This window comes from Hemicordylus capensis, chromosome 4 (assembly GCF_027244095.1).
Source record: "Hemicordylus capensis ecotype Gifberg chromosome 4, rHemCap1.1.pri, whole genome shotgun sequence".
NCBI lineage: Eukaryota > Metazoa > Chordata > Lepidosauria > Squamata > Cordylidae > Hemicordylus > Hemicordylus capensis.
The window spans coordinates 300,785,489-300,805,261 of NC_069660.1; the positions used below are offsets into that span (position 1 = coordinate 300,785,489).

Below are 19,773 nucleotides of genomic sequence, written 5' to 3' on the forward strand. Positions count from 1 at the left end.
CTAATCTCATGATGATACAACATGATCATTCACATGCTAATAAGAGACACCAAGTGTTCATTTACCTCTGGGGTTCTCTACTACAGCGTGAGGTACCCTTTGCCATCACAATATTTCTGATTTGCATTCCGTACTTTAAAGATGAGGTTGACTTTGCTGCAAATACTGCTACTCTGAAGCTACTCTGATCCATATCAGTGAAAGGAGATACAAGTTGTCTAGAGGAATGACAACATATTTTGACATCTTAATCTAATCAGTGGAAAATCCATACAACAGAGTTCCAATTCAGTTGAAGAGGAATCTCTGAAAGCTCTTTATTTAACATAATTAATAGGAAAACTAGTCTCTTCACAGCTTCCTGGAAACAGAAGCAGTTTTGAAGGGGGGCCAGATGTTCCTTTTCCCATTGTTTCGTAATCCCATACACAGAGAAGTATCAAATATATCAAATGGGGCATACCGTTTGCATGCACAAAATTACATGATTTCAAAGATTTCAGGTCCACATCACAAGATCTCAGGCTACCATAAGACCAGGAGAGCTGGTCTTGTGGTTGCAAGCATGAATTGTCCCCTTTGCTAAGCAGAGTCTGCCCCGGTTTGCATTTGAATGGGAGACTAGATGTGTGACCACTGTAAGATATTCCCCTTAAGGGATGGGACTGCTCTGGGAAGAGCATAAGCCTGCTTGCATGAAGAAGGCTCCAAGTTTCCTCCCTGGCATCTCCAAGATAGGGCTGAGAGAGACTCCTGCCTGCAACTTTGGAGAAGCTGCTGCCAGTCTGTGTAGATCAGGCCTGCTCAGCTTAGGTCCTCCCAGCTGTTTTTGGACTACAGCTCCCATAATCCCCAGCCACAGTGGCCAATAGCCTGGGATTATGGGAGTTGTAGGCCAACATCTGCAGGAGGGTCAAAGTTGAGCAGCCCTGGTATAGACAATACTGAGCTAGATGGACCAATGGTCTGACTTGGTAAATAGCAGCTTTCTATGTTCCTAGGTAGCAGAGCAAGGAAAAGCCTGTGTCCAAGGACTTGGATTGCCAATGCCAATCAATGCACTTTTCAGTTTTAAAAAGTTCTCACAGTGGTCTGCACATAAAACAAATTAAATAACGGCTCCCTGTCCCAAAGGGGCTCACAATCTAAAAACAAACAAAAAAAGGCAACTCAGCTAGGTTGAAGAGGGACAATTTCAATTAATGAGTTTAATGTATACCATCACCTGAAAAAACCCTCTCTGCCTAGTCAGCAGGGTAACCTCACTGGTAGAGACAGATGTACCATACAAGTCTATGCATGAAACTGTTCCACAAATTTAGGCTTAGCTCACTAGCCAACCATTATTTGTGCTCGCCACCAATTGCCTCTCTCCCCTTAGACAAAGGCAGAGGGCTTAGGAGAGAAGTAGGTCATTAGGGCAAGGAGATGGTAAGAACCAGTGGGAGCCCTCTCTTGCTGCTCAGAAAGGATTCCTGCTGTTTCATACCTTCTCAGATGTGGTAGCAGAAATCAGACCTCTGGGAAGGAGAACTGGGTGGTGCTGGGTGTCCTGCTTGCCAGTGGCGGGTGCTCCCAGCCCTGTGGCCAGCAGGACACCAACACCACCCAGTTCTCCTTCCCAGAGGTCTGATTTCCACTACCACATCTGAGAAGGTATGAAACAGCAGGAATCCTTTCTGAGCAGCAAGAGATCAATAGATGCCTGGCAAAGAAGGCCCACCACACAAAAAACCTACAGCTCAAAAACATGAACCCTACAGCTTAAAGCAGGGGTTCCCAGATGTGGTTGGGTGGCTACAACTCCCAACCACATATTTTGGCCAATATGGCTGGGAATGATACGTGTTGTAGTCCCACAACATCTGCAGACCCCAGGTTGGGCTTAGAGAGATTACAAGGTGCTATTTTGTTTTATCACTTCAGAACAGCAGCAGGGACACTGCATGTTTGAATGCTCTGCCATGATAAAATGGGGAGGGGGGATTCCCTGCATCTAAAAAACTAACACATGGGAAAAATTCTAATCTAGTCCTCTTCCTGAAGCCAAGATATTTACATGCTGGGAACATGCTCGGGATTATGGGAGTTGAAGTCCAACAACAACTGGGGACCCAGGTTTGAGAACCCCTGCCATATGGGGGACACATTCAAACATGAGAATGTCCAGCCTCAATCTGAAGGGGTACAGTCCAGGTGCAGTCTTACCACATCATGATCTGGTGTTTGTGCAGATCAGCAATCGTCCACTGCTCTCAAATAAGCTTTGTGGAAAATTAAAAGGTCAGCAGCTTCTGTAGTTCTTATAGAATGAAGAAATAAAATGAGGATTGGCAAAGCTTGCTTTTCCTCGGCCCACATTGCAAAAAAGAAAAACGACGACACACCCTCAGATGGAATACTAGAATATCAATGGTTATTTCTCTTGGGGATCCCCCCCCCATCTTACAATACAACAACAACCCCTGCTCCTCCAACACACATACAAAACCCTGCCTTTCCTAAATGCCTAAAGTGGAGCAAGGTCAAAGGCCACCAGGGAATTTCTGCAAGGACTTATTGTATTGGCTTTGAGCATTATGAAGACCAAAGATCGCTAAGCAATTACTTGGCTAGTAGGAGAGGCCTGGGGAATAGCTTAGGGGATGTTCTTGGGTATAAAACAGACTTATAAGGAAACATTCCAGCCATGTAAACAGTATTGCTATGCATTCTTTACTATACAGGCGCCCAGTGCATGGTCCTAAGTTGGCTCTGAGTGGTGATCTAAATTCCATTCCCTTGCTCTCCACATACTTTCTCTGTTTTTCTCCTTCCAATTCCTCATGGCCATTAACAGTTCTTGAATACTTTCATCAGAGCTTCAGGAAAACAACTTTAATATTAATATAAAGGGATGCCTCACCCTCACCCAGCCCTGCAAAATTCTAAGCTTTGCAGTTTTCAAGAAAAGACTAACAGGACAATCTGTAAAAGACTTCAATAAGAAGTTAAAAGACTGTGCTGCATCTGTTGGATTTCTCCCTGCAGAAATCCAACTGCTAGAAACGTGCAGATGCATCAGTAAGGAGCACAAAGGCAACCCTAATTGGCACCAGATTTGTATATTTGGATCACACTCTACTACTGAGAGATTCACCTGCACATGTTCTATTGGAATGAATAGGAGCTGAACAAGCAAAAAGTAATTCTTCCTACTGAAGAAGGGAAGCCCAGGCTATACAACTTCCTTGAATACCAATTTAGTTATTGCAGGAATAGTTTCAGTCATTTACAGGGTTTTCTGCTTAGGAAACCTTTAACTACCCCCGATCTAAATTGGTCTACCTGGAGGAGCTCACGGGCCAGCTGAGATGCAGCACACGGGCCACTCCAGGAGGTTTAAAGTTCAAACATCCAATCTAGCACTACTTCTCAGCTGGTGCATGGGTTGGATATTTAAACTTTAAACCCTCTGGAGCAGCCTGCATATCAGCTAAGAAGCACACAGGCTTCTCCAGGGGTTTGGAGTTGAAATATCCAATCCTATGCCAGCTGAGAAGCAGTGTGAGAGTGGATATTTAAACTTTAAACCTCACCCCATTTGGGGGGCTAGGTTTAGTATTTGAATATCGTAGATTTAACATTCACAGAAAGTCTATGGAACATAACTCCCACAATATCCAAGGGTCTCCTATAGTTCACTGAGAAGCAATACTGACCTTTTTAAAAAATCACAAACAAAATAGTTCCGTTCCGTTTATTATTATCATTGACCAAATACATAGTCCAAACCCAGATAAAAGGATCCTTAAAAGTGAATATTGATACAAATGTGTGTATGTGTGTGTGTGTAGACACACACACACACACAGGGGAACTATTATATAAAACTGTAATAAAACAGAATAGGATGAAACAAACTAAAAACCTGAATTAAACATTTCTAACACACCATGTGTGGATCTTAAATCGCAGCCATACAGAATTTGGCCACCAGATGTGAGGCATTGGTGTATTTATCAGAAAGAAATGTTTATATAAAACTCATCAGAAACAAAGAGTGATGTATATAAAACACAAACCACAATAGAAGGAGAACAAAATAGATATAACAGGGTAAACAAAATTTACCCTCTTTAGGATGAATGGTAAAATGGCAGCAAGGAGGAACTCCAGTACCAAAGAAACAAAAGAAGCTTTTAGCGTCCACCTAAGAATCGTCCACACAGCAGCTTTGCTTCTGGACGACAGCCTGTGAGCAGGCAAGCAGTTCACTTCAGCCCCAGGAAGACTACCAGTCCTTGGCCCTGCCCTCCAATCCCTCATCCTCTGTCATACAGCCCACGGGGAGATATAGTTTCTCCATATACAGGTGGAACAGAACAGAGCCCTTATTACCCATCAGGAGAACCTGAGCACACAACTATTAGACTGATTTTGAACCACTTACTACTGTTTATGGCTGTTCACATGACCATCAGAACTAGGGCTGGGGGGAAGGCAGGAGCCTAGCTACTTTCCGCCACATGACCCCTGCCGCTCCTAGGCTCTGCCATGCCAATGTGCCCACACGATCGGCAAGGCGCAAGCCGCAAACCAGAGGTGGGGAGGAAGTCTAGCTGCCAGGAATCAGAAGCGCAGTGCATGGGGGGAACCTCCCACTTCGGGTCTCTCCTTCCCCCTGGCTCTATGGCCTTGATGGCTGTTGGCGGCCCGAAATGAGCTGACGGCAGATTGAGCACCCACACAACCAGGCAGTGAGGTAGAAGGCGTGTAAGCTTACCACGTGTAAGCTTGCACGTTGAAGGTTTTTGTTCTTCTCTAATCTGCAATAAGAAGACAAGGAGAGTCTCCCTGGAATTCCACCCAATCTGGGGGCCGGGGGTTTAAACTCTGTAATAATTGGGGGGTGGCGGCAGCAAATAAGCTACTAAGTACAGGAAAGTTTGAAGGAACAGCCTTTGTGGGTGAAAGCATAGAGAGGGGATGATTCAGCATTTTCTTCCCCTCACGTGGGCTGGCTCTAAGACAAAGGCTGGGTTAAATCTGCTACACAGTAGCACGTCCTCCTATCTCACTTTAAACCCTGGTTTCAAATCTCGGCTACCTGGCAGAGGAGCAATCCCAGTGCTTCTCACAACCAGCACTGCCATACCTGGTAGGGCTGGTCATGAGTACCTACCGTACCTGGTAGGGTTGGTCATAAACACCTTTTTGTGTTTAGAGCTTCATTCTGGTTCTGGTTCAAGGCAACGAGGGGATTGTAGGTTCAGTTTCCATTCACTGGAAAAAACTTTCTGAACCAGTTTTCAGCTTCATGTTTGGTTTGACTCCCTTACAGAAAGGCCAGGTGTTTAAGAGCACCTCACGCCATATTTTTTTAACTTCTGATCATACTGTGCAGCGGATATAACACACTCCATTGCTTCCTTCCTTGCAAAAGGACACACTACCATGAAAACAAGTAAGACGTTGGCACAGCAGTTGGTGGTATTCCTTTGTCCTGCCAATATTTTCTAATCAGGGAAGGCTTTCTGGAGGATTATTTGACTTCTGACCATATCCATGTACAAGTTTCCCACAGTGTTGAGTGTTTTTAATATGCATCTCCCCAGGAGGCCAGTTTCAGGAAACTAGAAGTGGAAAAGTCAGGGGAGGAAGATATAGCACACCAAAATTGATTGCCATTACTGGAATGGGAGCTAGATCACTCTCAGCATGAGGTGTGTCTCTCTTGCCCATACTTTAAGAAAAACCAAGGAAGTATATAACCTTTGACTGTCCTTCCTTCAGTAACAAAGGAGCATTTTAAAATCAGCCTCAGTAAAGAGAGATTTTTCTCACCATTGTAGGGAAACCAGATCGTATTAAAAATTGTTTTTTAGAACTTTGAATTAAGGACAAGACTTTTGCACAAGCCTAATTACCAAGAGCAAGATCTCTGACGAAACAAATACAGAACACACAGTCCCTTCTAAACCTGGTACCCTGCATAACTCTTATGGGAGTGAATGGAAGATGCATGGCACTAATTCTGGAATGTTTTGCCCAAACTTGCCACCAGAAATTTTGCAGTGAGGGGGCTGTAAGCTACATTGGGAGAGGCGAATTAATGCAAAACAGTCAGAATCTGGATACAGGTAGACTAATATGTTTAAAAAGCTGAACATGTGAAGCTGCCTTATACCAAGCTATAAGGTCAATCTAGGTTCATATTGTCTGTGATGACTGGCAGCAGGTCTCCAGGGACTCAGACAGGGGTCATTCCCAGCATTGCCTAGAGATGCCAAGGATTGAATCTGGGGAACATAGGAAGCTGCCTTATACCAAGTCAGACCATTGGTCCATCTAGCTCAGTATTTTATTTAATTGATTGATTCATTGATTGATCGATTGTTAAATTTATATACCGCCTTTCATTAAAGCAATCCCAAGGCGGTTTACAGGAAAAAAAATTTAAACACAAGATGGTAAAAAAGACACAATTAAAATATTAAGTGGGGAAAAAATTAAACAAATCTGATTAAAAATGTAAAACAAAGGCATAAAAGCAGTACAGACTATAAAGAACAGCAGCAGAGAATCAAATAAATGCCTGGGCAAAAAGCCAAGATTTTACACTTTTTCCAAAAGCTGTGATGGAGACCGAGGAGCGAATAGCCACCGGGAGAGCATTCCAGAGTCTGGGGGCAGCAACAGAGAAGGCCCTGTCCCGCATGCATGAGAACTATGATTCAATCTGAGCGGGATCTAAAGTTAACTGAGCGGGCATCAAAGAACTTGTGAGTGCACACACATGCACATGCTTTAGAGGGAACACTTGTCACTTCCTTTAGCAGCCTAAAAGGATGGTGGGACGTGAGAGGCAAGAAAACCTCTTTTTCCAGTTTATGGAAGCTTCTTTTCTTTTGCAAGGGGATTTACAAACTTGAACTATTCCAGTACTTGGTGTGCCTGCCTGCAGGAGATTTTGAGTGCACTACAATCGAGCCTCCCTCATTGCCGGCACCTGGAGCAGAGCCCCCTCAGATGACCTCATCACATGGGGGGGCTTGTTTTTGTGGACTTGTTTGCAATGTTGGGATAGTTTATCCATCCACTGATCTGACTATTAAACTGCATGGCTGAATACTAAGAATTACGGCTACGTGTTTTAAAAGGGAACAGATTTAACAGGAAAGAGGGTCAACATTCTGAACCAGAGCTACAGAAGAGAGAAAATGCATCTTACTACTTGGGAATTACAAAGCTGTGACCCCCAGACACTTCCCAATTTTAAGTAAACAAGTAGAGTAAAAAATTATGAAAGAAGGACATTTGAAGCTGACTCAGACTTAACGGCAGCAGGGTGGGAAGCATTCTGGCAATACATGTATGAAGGAATCACACGGACACATAGCCTTACACACATGTGGACTAGAAGGGTCAATGATGATCACCACATCCTTAGCCCGCCCACATAGCTGGAAAGTGACATGCAAAGCAGCCCAAGGCCACTGTGGCTGGGGATGATGGGAGTTGTAGTCCAGCAACATCTGAGGACCCAAGTTTGAGGACCGCTGCCCTAAGGTACAACCACTGCCCACATGTGGAAACGAAAAGATACAGAATGGAGCACTCTCCCAAGGTAAAAGGAACCTCAGGGCACTCACATCAAGTGGGGGCTTTTGTACCCAACCACCACAGCCCATTAGAGGACTGTGCCAATTTAAGTCTCTTATTCGCAGACTAGCAAGGTAACTTAGGTGGCAGAGCAACTGTTGAACAAACCGAACTGTGTCGCTACAAGGCAAAAGACTGGATAGACAGACATTTTTCTCCCTCTCTCACAGCACTAGAACCAGGGATCATCCCATGAAACTGACTGCCAGGAAATTTAGGACTGACACAAGGAAGTTTTTCTTCTTCTTCACACCACGCGTATATTTAATTTATGGAATTCTCTGCCATGGGATATAGCGATGACCAGCAATCGCATCGCTTTGAGAGGGGTTTAGACAAATTCATGGAGGACAAGGCTACTAGTCTTGATGTCTGTATGCTACTTCCAGGCTCAGAGGCAGGATGAGTACCAGTCGCAGGGGAGGAACAGCAAGAGAGGCGGCATGCTTTCATCTCTTGCTGGTGGGCTTCCCAAAGGCATCCAGTGGGCCACTGCAGGAAATAAGGTGCTGGACCAGACAGGCCTTGGGCCTCTTCCAGCAGGGCTGCTGTTCTGTGCTCAGATCCATAAGAACACACGAGCAGCCCTGCTGGATGAGACCAAAGCTCCACTTAATCCAACCTCCAGTTTTCCACAGTGGCCAAGCCGGTGCCTCTGGGAAGCTTGTCTCTTGCCTGTGGGCTTCCAGAGGCATCTGGTGGGCCACTGTGTGAAACAGGATGCTGGACTAGATAGGCCTTGGGCCTAGTTAACCACTGCACAAACGCTGTGCTGGGGCTGAAGAGGGCCAGTTGCTCTCCCCGTGCTAAACATAAGAGAATCACCACCTTGAAAGGTGCCTCTTTGCACAATTAGCATGGATTCCCAGGGCATGGAGTATTCTGGGCTGCAGCAATAGTGTACCAGTTTGAACTGCCTGAAGTTCTGATAAGCAGCCCCAATGCTTTCCCCTCAAGGATCAGGGAAGTAAGACTTGACCCACCAGGTTCCTGGCTCCAGACTGATATAATAGCTCAGAACACCATGGAAGCACTAAGCCCCTATGCTTCACCCCTGAAACCCTTTTACCGCCATCACTCAACAAAGCAGCTTTAAGAAATGCATGACATTTCTTTGTCTTGGTTACCTTCTGGCCTTAGTTAGTTAGCTGCAGAGCACTATGATGCATTGAGGAGGTAAAAGAAAAAAGAAAAAAGAAGTCTCTTGTCAAACTGTCTAATCTTTGCTCCAATGGGAAACAAAACTGCCATTTAGAAAGCTCAAAGCTCAACATGTCCAGGCTGGCTTGCAACTGTGGCAGCTGTGGAAAAGTATTTAAGAAAATAACTGATGATTGACGTGAGCAAACAACAGCACAAGCCAAATACACTCCAAGTTTACCCTAACCTTTCTATTCGACCCCATGGGACGTGTGAGAATCTGGTCACCAGATTCCCCACCCCCACCCATCACTTTTCCACCACCCCACCCACCGCTTTTGGGGGGATCTCTGGCATAGGAGACAACCCTGACTTACTCAACAACGTGACAGAGAATCTGATCAAGTATTCCAGTAGTGTTCCATATACAGACATCACAATGACATCATCACTACTTCAGGATTCCAGGGTGAATTCATCACTTTCCAGAGTCACAAGATGCAAAGGTTATCATGCTTGGCTCAATTAAAGCGGTTGTTGCTGGTTCTGAGCTTATCCCAGGCTGATATGGAGTGAAACCAATCACTGCCACGCTGGGTTTTCTTTTGGTGTTTTGTTGTTGTTTTTGTTGTTGTTGTTGTTTGCAAATGCCTTCAATCCACTATCAGCTGTTCACAAGCTGATCTGAATCAGGGGAGGAGAGCTGGTCTTGTGGTAGTGAGCATGAATTTTCCCCTTTGATAAGCAAGGTCTGCCCTGGCTAACATTTGGACGGGTGACTATATACAAGTGCCGTCTGCTCTAGGAGTGTGCGAGCCGGTCCGGTTCAAACCCCGGTTCGACTGAACCGGGGTCGTTCAAGTTGTCCGGGCTCAAACTGGCCCTGCCCACAAAAGGGGCTGCCAGCCCAAGTCTGTAGTCGTCAGGTCCCGAACCAGACTGGTTCAGGGGTCTACTAGTACTAGCAAAGGGGAGTCCAGTAAAGGGGCAATGAGGCTTCCTAGATCCAGTGGGTGCAGGAGGGGAGTCAGGGCTACGTACCTTAATCAGCAGCACTGGCAACAGCTCCCCTCACCACTGGCCTCCTCCAGAGTAGCCTCGGCTGGCTGCGGCCCAGTTCGAGATCCCGTGCATGCGCAGAGGCCTGGTCTGAGCCAGAGAAGGCCCCAACCGGCCCAGACTACTCTGGTGGAGGCTGATGAAGGTGAGGAGCCACCACCACCGGCCCCAACACCAACGATTAAAGTAAGTAGCCCTGACTGCCCTCCCACACTCTCTAGCTATCGGAAGCCCCTGGAGTCCTCACTGGATTCCCCTTTACATGCAGATCCCCCAACCAGTCTGCGAACGATAGGGAGCTCTTTGCTTGAAGGTCCCAGGTTCACTCCTTGGTATCTCCAGGCAGGGCTGGGAGAGACTTCTGCCTGAAATCTTGGCGAGGCACTGCCAGTCAAGATTGACAAGACTGAGCTAGATGGACCCACAGTCTGACTCAGTTTAAGGCCACTTCCTATGTTCCTATGAATCATTCGTTCACAGTGGCACTGGCTCCTATGGCAGGCACTAAAAAAATGTGTGGTGTGCATAGAAACATGTGCCAATGTTTTTACAATGAGGAGCTACTGAACATCGTTTGGTCTTGTATATAACATAAATGGGGTGGACAGAGAAAAGTAAATGTGTTTAAATCCCTAGGATTTTAATAGAATGTAAGCAAACTTCTTTTCCGGATTATGAATATAGGCTATATGTGGCCTGGTATTGTAGGAATGTTGAAACTCTCTCTTTTAAAATAAAAATAAAAATGCAACCCCCTCATTCCTTTGGAGGACTGAAAAGATATGAGGCCATCCACACAATTGAAAATTCGGTAGGACAAGTGTCCTACCCAGGTTTAGGAGCTCTGCATGCTCCCAATTTTCACTTGTGTGTGAGCAAACAACTCACACACAAGTGAAGCAGCATAGGTTGGACTTAGCTGAATGCCCCATAATGTAACAGTTAGAGTGAACTGGGAGACCTGGGTTTCAAACGGCTGCTTAGCTCACGGCAGTTGTGGAGCTGACACGCAGGCCAGCTTCACACATAACACTGAGCTAGTGGTTCGGTTGAGTTGCCAGAGCCCTGGGGCTGGGCACACACATGCTCTACTTTCAGTCTCAGGAACAATATGCCAAGATAGGCGATATCATTTGAACCCATTGGCATATCCTTTCCTCTCCTTTATGCAGAGAGTCCAGTTTTGCCGAAGTAAGCATGAATAGTCCCCTTTGCTAAGCAGGGCTCACCTTGATTTGCATTTGGATGGGAGAGTCCATGTGAAGGCTATCTGCTGTAAAATATTCCTCTTAGGGGACAGGGGTGTAGCTCAGTGGCAGAGCACCCACTTTGCATGCAGAAGGTCCCAGGTTCAATCCCTGGCATCTCCAGGTAGAACTGGGAAAGACTCATGTCTGAAACCTTGGAGAGCTGCTGCCAGTCAGTGTAGACAATACTGAGCTAGATGGACCAATGGTCTGACTCAGTATATGACAGCTTCCTATGTTCCCTGCTTGCAGCATGGAACCCAACGTATTTCCCTCACTTCCAATCTAAGTTACAGATGTTGGGTTCCATGCTGTAAGTAAGTTAGGGCAGGGATCCTCAACGTTGGGCCCCCAGATGTTCTTGGACCTCAACTCCCATAATCCCCAGGCCCAGTGGCCTTTGGCTGGGGATTATGGGAGCTGAAGTCCAAGAACATCTGGGGGCCCAACACTGAGGATCCCTGGGTTAGGATATGTCAAGATTGGTGGGTTCGCAATCGCACAACATACCCAATCCTGGCATATCATTCCCAAGATCAGAAGTAGGGCTTGTGCACCCAGAGCTCTGACAGTTCCACTAAACCACCAGTTCAATGCTGTATGTAAAGCCGTCCACAGAAGGACTCATCCTCCCGGAACCTTGCAGAGTAGCTGTGAGAATCAACTCCAGGTACTTGCAAGCCAACGTGGTGTGATTCAAATAAAACACTTTTCCTGGATTCCAAACCCTGCTCAACTATGGGCTACTTCTGGCATCATCACTTATCCTATCCTTCTTCACAGGAGATTGCTTTGAGGATAATATGGAGTAGGTGGCATGGGCACTATCCTTAGCTCCTTGGACAGAGAGTAGTCACAGCATAAAGCCTACTGATTTCAGTGCAACAACCTTCCTCTGGATGGGGGCCAATGTGTTTAGGATGGGTTATACGAGGGCTCTCAAACTTGAGTCATCAGAGGGTGCTGGACTACAACTCCCATCATCCTTAGCCATAATGGAAGACCATTGTGTCTGGGAATGATGGAAGTTATAGTTCAACAACCTCTGGGGACTCATGTATGGGAGCCCTTGGGTTATCCACGTACTCTTCACACTGTAGACCAGGGATCCTCAACATTGGGCCCCCAGATGTTAGTGGACTTCAACTCCCATAATCCCAAGCCCCAGTGGCCTTTGGTTGGGGATTATGGGAGTTGAAGTCCAATAGCGTCTGGGGGCCCAACGTTGAGGATCCCTGCTGTAGACTGCACATACGCCATTACAAAACAAGTATGTTATAGCCACAGTCCACGGTTCCACATTCACCCAAATGTATGCAAATAAAACTTTTTTTGTGAAAGTATGTTAATTAGCTACAGCACTCCAACTTGTTATATTTAATTGCCCTCTACACTGAACAAAATCTGCCTTAGCTCTATTAAAAATTTCCTCTTATTTGTTACCATTTTCTGCCTACTAGTTACATATCGGTTTCAATGACCCCTCTATCTTTAACAGAAGCCCGGAACCTCAGTCATTAGCAGGTGATCATGTTTATCTCTATGGTGCAAAGTTTCGCCTGCTGATTTTTGCTATGGAAGGCACAGGAGCAAATCAGGCTGTTTTTGTTCTAGTTAGTTGGTAAATTACAGAGGACTAAAGTACATCTTTGGTAACATCCTAGAGCTTCTTCCAAGATTAGATCTTTAGGCAGTGCTTGCCATCTTAGTCTCCTGGGACATATGCATTAGCCTGATGAAGAATTCTACAAGACTCAAAAGCTTGCATACTCCTACATCAAACTCAGTAGGTCCAAACAATATTACTTTATGTACTTTGTAACTCTGAAAGCATTGTTCATCTTTTGTTCTGTTCCGATGATTTTTTAAGATATCCTCCTACTGAGGATAAACAGTGACACAAATCTAAACGAATCTTTTTCAAAAGTCAGGAGATTACAAATGGCATCATGCCTGTCAACCCTCTTCACAAATGCCAGGGAACAAGAGGTCAAGTACCCCTCGTACGACAAACTTGTGTGTGCACGCAAGTTATCACCAAGGGCATTCTCTCTCTTTACAAACACAGCTTGGGTATTTGCTTCTGCAGCTCTCTGTAGTTTATTTCCTAGAGGTCCACATTTGCAACTAACTTTGACAATCCCTAAAAAAAAAAGCAGCAGGGACATTTAAATTACTCTCTTCTTCACAGATCCCATTTCAGAAATCTTTTAAAGTTGGGGTCATTGACAAAGGGTGGTTTATAAAACGTAGAAATAAAAATTTAATTAAAGTCCGAACTGCAGTTTTCAAAACTAGAGGAGGAACAGGGATATGATGTTTTCAGTGTTTCCCACAAACACTCTTGCAGGCTGGCATAAATCCATCTCTGTGATGGACTACTCATTCCTGTTGCACACATGAAGTTGTGATTTCCTCAACACTAGGCTTGAGGGTTCTTGATGTAGGGTGCAGCAAGTACAGACGCACAAAACAACCTTTGCTTACCATGGATACAGACTCCATGGATACCAGTTCCACCATGATCCAGGTCAGGGTTTTTCATTGCAAGGCCCATTGACCCTAAGAATGGCTTCCTGACTAATTGTTTATTAGGAAAGGAAAGTTTGTGCCATCGAGTCGGTGTCGACTCCTGGCAACCACAGAGCCCTGTGGTTTTATTCGGCAGAATACAGGAGGGGTTTACCATTGCCATCTCCCATGCAGTATGAGATGTTGCCTTTCAGCACCTTCCTATATCGCTGCTGCCCAATATAGGAGTTTCTCATATTCTGGGAAACACACCAGCAGGGATTTGAACCAACAGCCTCCTGCTCCATAGGCAGGTTACTTCCCTGCTGAAAAACTTCTGTAGAAGCCAAATACTCCACACAGCTTCCCAGCACTAAGCAAAGGCAACCATACCCCCATGCAGTTCAGCATTTTCCCCAATGCTGGTGAGGCTCCTTTAAAGGAAACAGCCCTCTCTCGAGTGACAGTGCCATCTTGGAAGATGCGTATGAAACACGAGAAAGTGTAGTCCCTCCCAGGGCTTACTCCATAGCGCTGTATAGGAAAAGTGTTCAGAAGTAGTACACTTCCCAGCAGTCTGAGAGCACCTTCTAAGATGGTGCTGGGGCATGACAGGGTTCTGTTTCATTTAAAAAACCCTTCCCCCCACCCCACGCCCGGCACTGGGGAAAGTGTAGTGCTCACAGAGATCATTACAGTAGGATACTGAACTTTTTTTTTTTTTTTGCCAAAGTGGTCTCCACTTGAAAAATAGGTGTCATTGATGTTAAGCATAGCATAGCTAAGCAACCTAGTCACTCACCCCAATTCAGGCTAAGAATTCAAAATTACACTAAACAGTGTTCCCTCCAACAGGGATTCCCAGATGTTGTTGACTACAACTCCCAGCATTCCCAGCTGCAATGGCCTTTGGTTGGGGATTCTGGGAGTTGTAGTCAACAACATCTGGGAATCCCTGTTGGAGGAAACACTGATACTAACCTTCACCTTCATCTCTGACTTTGGTGGGGTTGTGGGGCATGCCCTGTTTCTTTGCACTGAATCAATCACTGATTGCTTCCTTCTCTTACACAAAGAGAACTTGGACTTATATGAGTACCATCTTCTCTCAGGCTTTAAGGGATTTTTAACAGATGCAATCAAGGCTGTCTCCAGTTTTTGAGTTGCCCAGGACAAAAATAATCCCCAGCCCCCCACCCCAAATCAGTATTAGAATCTATTCAGGGGCATAACTATAATAGGGCAAGGGGAGACAGTTGTCTGGGGGCCCATTGCCTTGGAGGGCCCCCCAGAGGCAAGTCACATGACTAACTCCTCCAGCTGCCCACCCGCCCGGGCTTCCTTCAGTTGTATTCATCCTCCAACATTGATGTGAGACCTGGAGCTACCAGAACAGCATGTCTTTCTCTAGTACCATTAAATGACTTGCATCATCCACAATTTACAAAACCTTTAAAAAAAAAATTAGGATGTTCTATTGTGGCAATAGGGGTGTGTGTGTGTGTGTGTGTGTGTATGTAGATATATATATGCATGCTTTTTGTTACCACTATAGTGACCACCTCACTAGCCCCCCACCCCACTCTTAGACGCCTTGGATGCACTCCTAGATGCACTTACTTGGAAGTAAGTTTCATTGAACTAAGTGGGACTTGCTTGTGAATAAATATGGACGTTTGGATGGTAAGGACACTTAGAAGAAAGCAGTCAGTTTTACGTTTAGTATTCTAGCTGAAATATAGTGGGTCAGTTTTGTTTTTTACTTGACATTCAAATTTTCAGTTGCAGGAAATGCAAATATAGACTTAAGAGAATGTCCTAACCTCAACTTTTGTGTACTTTAGAGATAAACAGCACTCCAACACAGTAAAGAAAGAAGAAAAAAGGCAACCAAGAAGTTTACTTTGTGGATTTACCTATACACTTTGCCAAAGAGCCTGATCTGACCTGCTGCTTGAACAGACAAAGCAACCAAGAAATAGAAGAGGAATTCTTCAGGTTTATTTAGCCCCCTGGGACCTACAGGATGGCCCATGTGCAGGGGTGTAGCTAAAAACTGAACTCTGTGTGTGTGTGTGGGGGGGAGAAACAGATGCCCTTGGGACCCTAGGGGAGGGGGGCCCACCACCTGAGTGACAGTTTTCTCTTCACTGCTGATATTGTATAAATATATTAGGTGACTGTAGTAGGTATATACATTAAAAATGTTTCTGAGCAAAGGAAATGTGTGCACGCAAGTGTGTGTGTGTGTGTGTGTGTGTGAGAGAGAGAGAGAGAGAGAGAGAGAGAGTCTCTGCATGAACAGGTAGTTTGCGACATTTATTTGCACAGGAGCAGAGAAAGGGCATGCTGAGAATGTTTTGTCTCTCACCAGTCCTTATAGTTCTTCTGCAGCAAAGACATGGCAGGGGGAGGGGGAGGGGGAGGGGGAGAAAGCAGGAGGCCCTGCAGCCCACCTTCACTTCTGCTCCCAGGGCCCATTCCAGCCTCGCTGTATTCCATCCCGATGCCCATATTTCAGGTGGGGAGGTGGAGAATGAAGGAATCTCTCGCCAGCGCTTCTGACTGTCAATCCCAGATTGGAACTTCTTCTTTTTAAAGTCTGTCTCCCCTTCCCTTTGCAAAAGCCCCTAATCCTGTTTTTCTATATCTGCTCGCAAATGGCTGCTAGAGGCCAATGAGCCTGTCAAACCAACGTCTTTGCTCAGCTGCTGTCCCTCTTCAGATGCTGCAGCCATCTCCAAACCACGTTCTTTCTCCCAGCCTGATCTCAGGCACAAAGAGACCTCAATGAAGTCTCCATCATTACTTTTGGTATTTACAGAAAAAGCACTGAAAGTTCCTCTACTGCGTCTCCAGATTTCCCTTCTGACTGTCCCTTGGCTTGTTTTAAGGGCCAGACCACGGGTTATCAGACACACAGCTGCTGCAGGAAACTTTCCACCCACAGCCTTCCCCCATTCAAAAAGAAGCTTCTTCAGTGGGCGATCAAAAGCAGAGAGGAGGACAGACAGATGTGTTACAGACTTAACCCTTTCACTTGTCGTTTTTCTGCTGAAGACCAGGATCCCCAAGCTGCTTCCCACCCCTAAAGAAAATATATGGGTGAGTTATTCTGACAAACAAGGTACCCCTCCAGAAACAGGCAAGAGCTGTGAGGATGGAAAGGTTTCTTAGACAGCCAGGAAGAGACAAACCATTGCAGAATTGGGGACTAGCCCCAGAACCTGGTTTTCAGGGTCCTGGCTCAGTTCTGGAGCAGTACTTGAATTATGGAAGGAAAACTATTGCGGGGCGGGGGGAGCTTTATGAAGTCACAAGTCCTCCCAATTTTAAGAAACCAAAGTCCTCTCTGTAACCTTAGGGAAGGATGACACAAAGGTACCCTTTGTAACTCTGGCCCCCTTGTACCTCAACCCCTACCCTAGAATACATAAAAACAACCGTAAGGACCAGGAAGATGGCTCTACACACATGCAGGATGCCTTCCCTTCACCTGTGCAGGAGCACACTGCGACATCCTAGGATTAGGGGACAAGGCAGAAAGCAGCCAGGTACTTTTAAGTTCCAGCAGGTACCTTCAAAAACTAACCCCGAGGTGCATTTTTAGTGCCCTGACAGGAATAATGACAAAGACATGCAGCCAGTCAGCTCCAAACAGAGTCCATTCCGACCTCTTTCTCCCAGACACAGTCCTAGGCACGCTTAGGCTCAAATCGCCCTGAACTTTGTAGGGCTTACTGGTGAGTCAACCCACACAGGAGCGGGCTGCACCTGCACACCAGCCTCCTGAGCGGCCACTTGACCCACTGCACCACCAGCACTCGGCAGAGAAGAGTCGCGTGTGGAACGGAAACGCCAACGCGCGTTTGGAAACGCAGCAGCGTGCGCGGCTCGGGAGCCATGGGATGCCTTTTCCTACACGAGAGGAAACGCCTCGGGTCAGAGCAGCAGGCTTGTGATTTCAACCCTCACTCAGCCCCTAGCAAGTGGGCTAGATAGAGGCTTCGCGGGTCAAAGCGGCTGAAGCGCCCGGATTTCATACCACAAGCCGACCGTGGCTCTTTTTGCGTATCAGCGGCGGCTGGCGGGCGGCTTCAATTGCGCTCCAGCCGGATTTCCACCCCCAGCGGGGCGAACTCCGCCACCTCTTGGGCCAAGAAACTTCCCAGACGCGGGCCTGTTCTTAACCCCTTACCTTCCAGCTGCACCTCCTTGCCCGCCCTCTTGAGCGCCTGCACGGCTTCGTCGTGGGTGGCGTCCCGCAGGTCGGTCCCGTTGACGGCCAGGATGGCATCCCCGACGTAGAGCGCCTGGGTCTGGTCGGCCGCCAGCCCTTTGAAAATCTTGCTGATGAGGATGGGCATCTTGTTCTCCTTGCCCCCCTTGATGCTGATGCCCAGGCCGCCCATCTCCTGCTTCAGCACCTTGACGCACCGCTTCTTGTTGGAGATGGTCTCGGGAACTTGCTCGGGCAGGTCGGTGAAAGCCGTGCGCACCCCGCTGCTGAGCCCGCTCATCGAGCCGGATTGGGGGCTCCCGCCGCCCACAGACGGGGACTCGGGCGACCCCAAGCCGGAAAGGTTGCAGGCGGCCACGGGGGCGCCCGAGTGGCCGCCCCCCGCCGCCGCCGCGGACCCTCTGCTGCAAAAGGTCCCATTGCCGTTACTGCCCGCAGCAGCTGCCCCGATGCCGTTGTAAGTGGCGGCGGCGGCGGCGGCGCTTGCCTCCTCGCCGCTCAGCACCAGCGCCTCGTCGCTCAGGCTCACCAGCACTCGGTGCCACCGCTCGCGCACCAAAACTTCCAGCGCGCCACTCCGCTGCACCCGGCCGCCAACGCCTCCCCCTCCGGCCGCCGCTACCGCCATCTTTGGAGCATTTCTTAACACACCATGTGATTTTTTAGGGCACACACAGACACGCGCACCTGGCTCCCCCCCCCCGCCCCAAGAGGAAAACCGAGGGGTGCGGAGAGCGGGGCAGCAGCGGAGCTCGGAGAGGCGCGCAGGACTTTCCCCGGGTCTGGAGAGACTCCGCGGGGAGGAGGCGGAGGAGGGACCAGGGCGAGCCCCTGAGCGCTTGCGGCGTGGCGAGCAAATGGGAGGGGAGGAGCGGGGCGGGTGTGGGGAGAGCAAAGGGAAAGTAGGAGCTCCGGCGGCAGGCGCAAGGTCGTGGGACGCAGAGTTGGGAGGCAGCAGAGGCGCGGAGCAAAGCGAGAAGCGCCTCCCCTGCCGCCGGCCTCCTCCGGCTTCAAACTCTTCCTGGAAGAAAAGTTCACTCTGCCCACCCGGCAAGCGGAGGGCTGCCAAGCAGTCGGCTTTTCACTGGCCCGGCGAGGGTTCAAATCCTTCCCAGCCCAGGCGTCCAGGTCCCGCCGCCCCCTGGGTGACCTTGGGAGCGTCATGATTGTCACCCAAGGTATTTATATGCCGCTTTTCAACCAAAAACAAAAAGTTATCAAAGCGGCTTATCAAAGCAGAGCTGGGGCGTAGCACGGTTGTTGTAGTGGACAACTGGCTCCCCTTGCCCTATTATACTTATGCCCCTGAGCGGAGCGAAGATGGCTCCTTGTCCCAAAAGGGCTCAAAGGAACAGGCACACAAAGGAGACGGAGACACCACGAGCAGCGGCGGCAGGGGAGCACCATGCTGGACAGAATTGGGGCAGTTTTCCCTCCCACTTCGAAATATAAGAGGCCACCACAACTACAGTAGTGTTAGGAACATAGGAACCTGCCTTCTACCCAGTCAGACCATTGGTCCATTTGGCTCACTATTGTCTACCCAGACTGGCAGCGGCTTCTCCAGGGTTGCAGGGAGGAATCTCTCTCAGCCCTGACTTGGAGCTGCCAGGGAATCTCTTTCCAGAGTGGTCCCATCCTTTAGAGAAATATCTTACAGTGCTCATGTGTAGCCTCCCATTCAAATGCAAACCAGGACAGACCCTGGTTAGCAAAGGGGACAATTCAGCCACCTAATGGCGCATCAGGGAAGTAACTTGCCTAAGGAGCAAGAGGTTGCTGGTTTGAAACCCCCGCTGGTATGTTTCCCAGGAAATGCCTATATCAGGCAGGAGCGATATAGGAAGATGCTGAAATGCATCATCTCCTACTGCGTGGGATATGGCAATGGTAAACCCCTCCTGTATTCTCCCAAAGACAACCACAGGGCTC

The 19,773-nt window shown here is 47.6% G+C and overlaps 1 protein-coding gene and 1 long non-coding RNA gene across 2 annotated transcripts in view; one reads left to right on the forward strand and one right to left on the reverse strand.

Moving 5' to 3' along the window:
- Positions 1–18,698, reverse strand: part of SNTB1 (syntrophin beta 1) — a 143,937-nt gene extending 125,239 nt beyond the window's left edge. Inside the window, exon 1 of the mRNA XM_053246616.1 lies at positions 17,800–18,698. Within this exon, the coding sequence (XP_053102591.1) occupies positions 17,800–18,469 (670 nt within the window). The 5' untranslated portion in view covers positions 18,470–18,698. The remainder of the gene's footprint in view (positions 1–17,799) is intronic.
- The window catches only part of LOC128323453 (uncharacterized), a 70,666-nt gene continuing 67,465 nt past the window's right edge, over positions 16,573–19,773 (forward strand). Inside the window, exon 1 of the long non-coding RNA XR_008306269.1 lies at positions 16,573–16,706. This is a non-coding gene — a long non-coding RNA (uncharacterized LOC128323453). The remainder of the gene's footprint in view (positions 16,707–19,773) is intronic.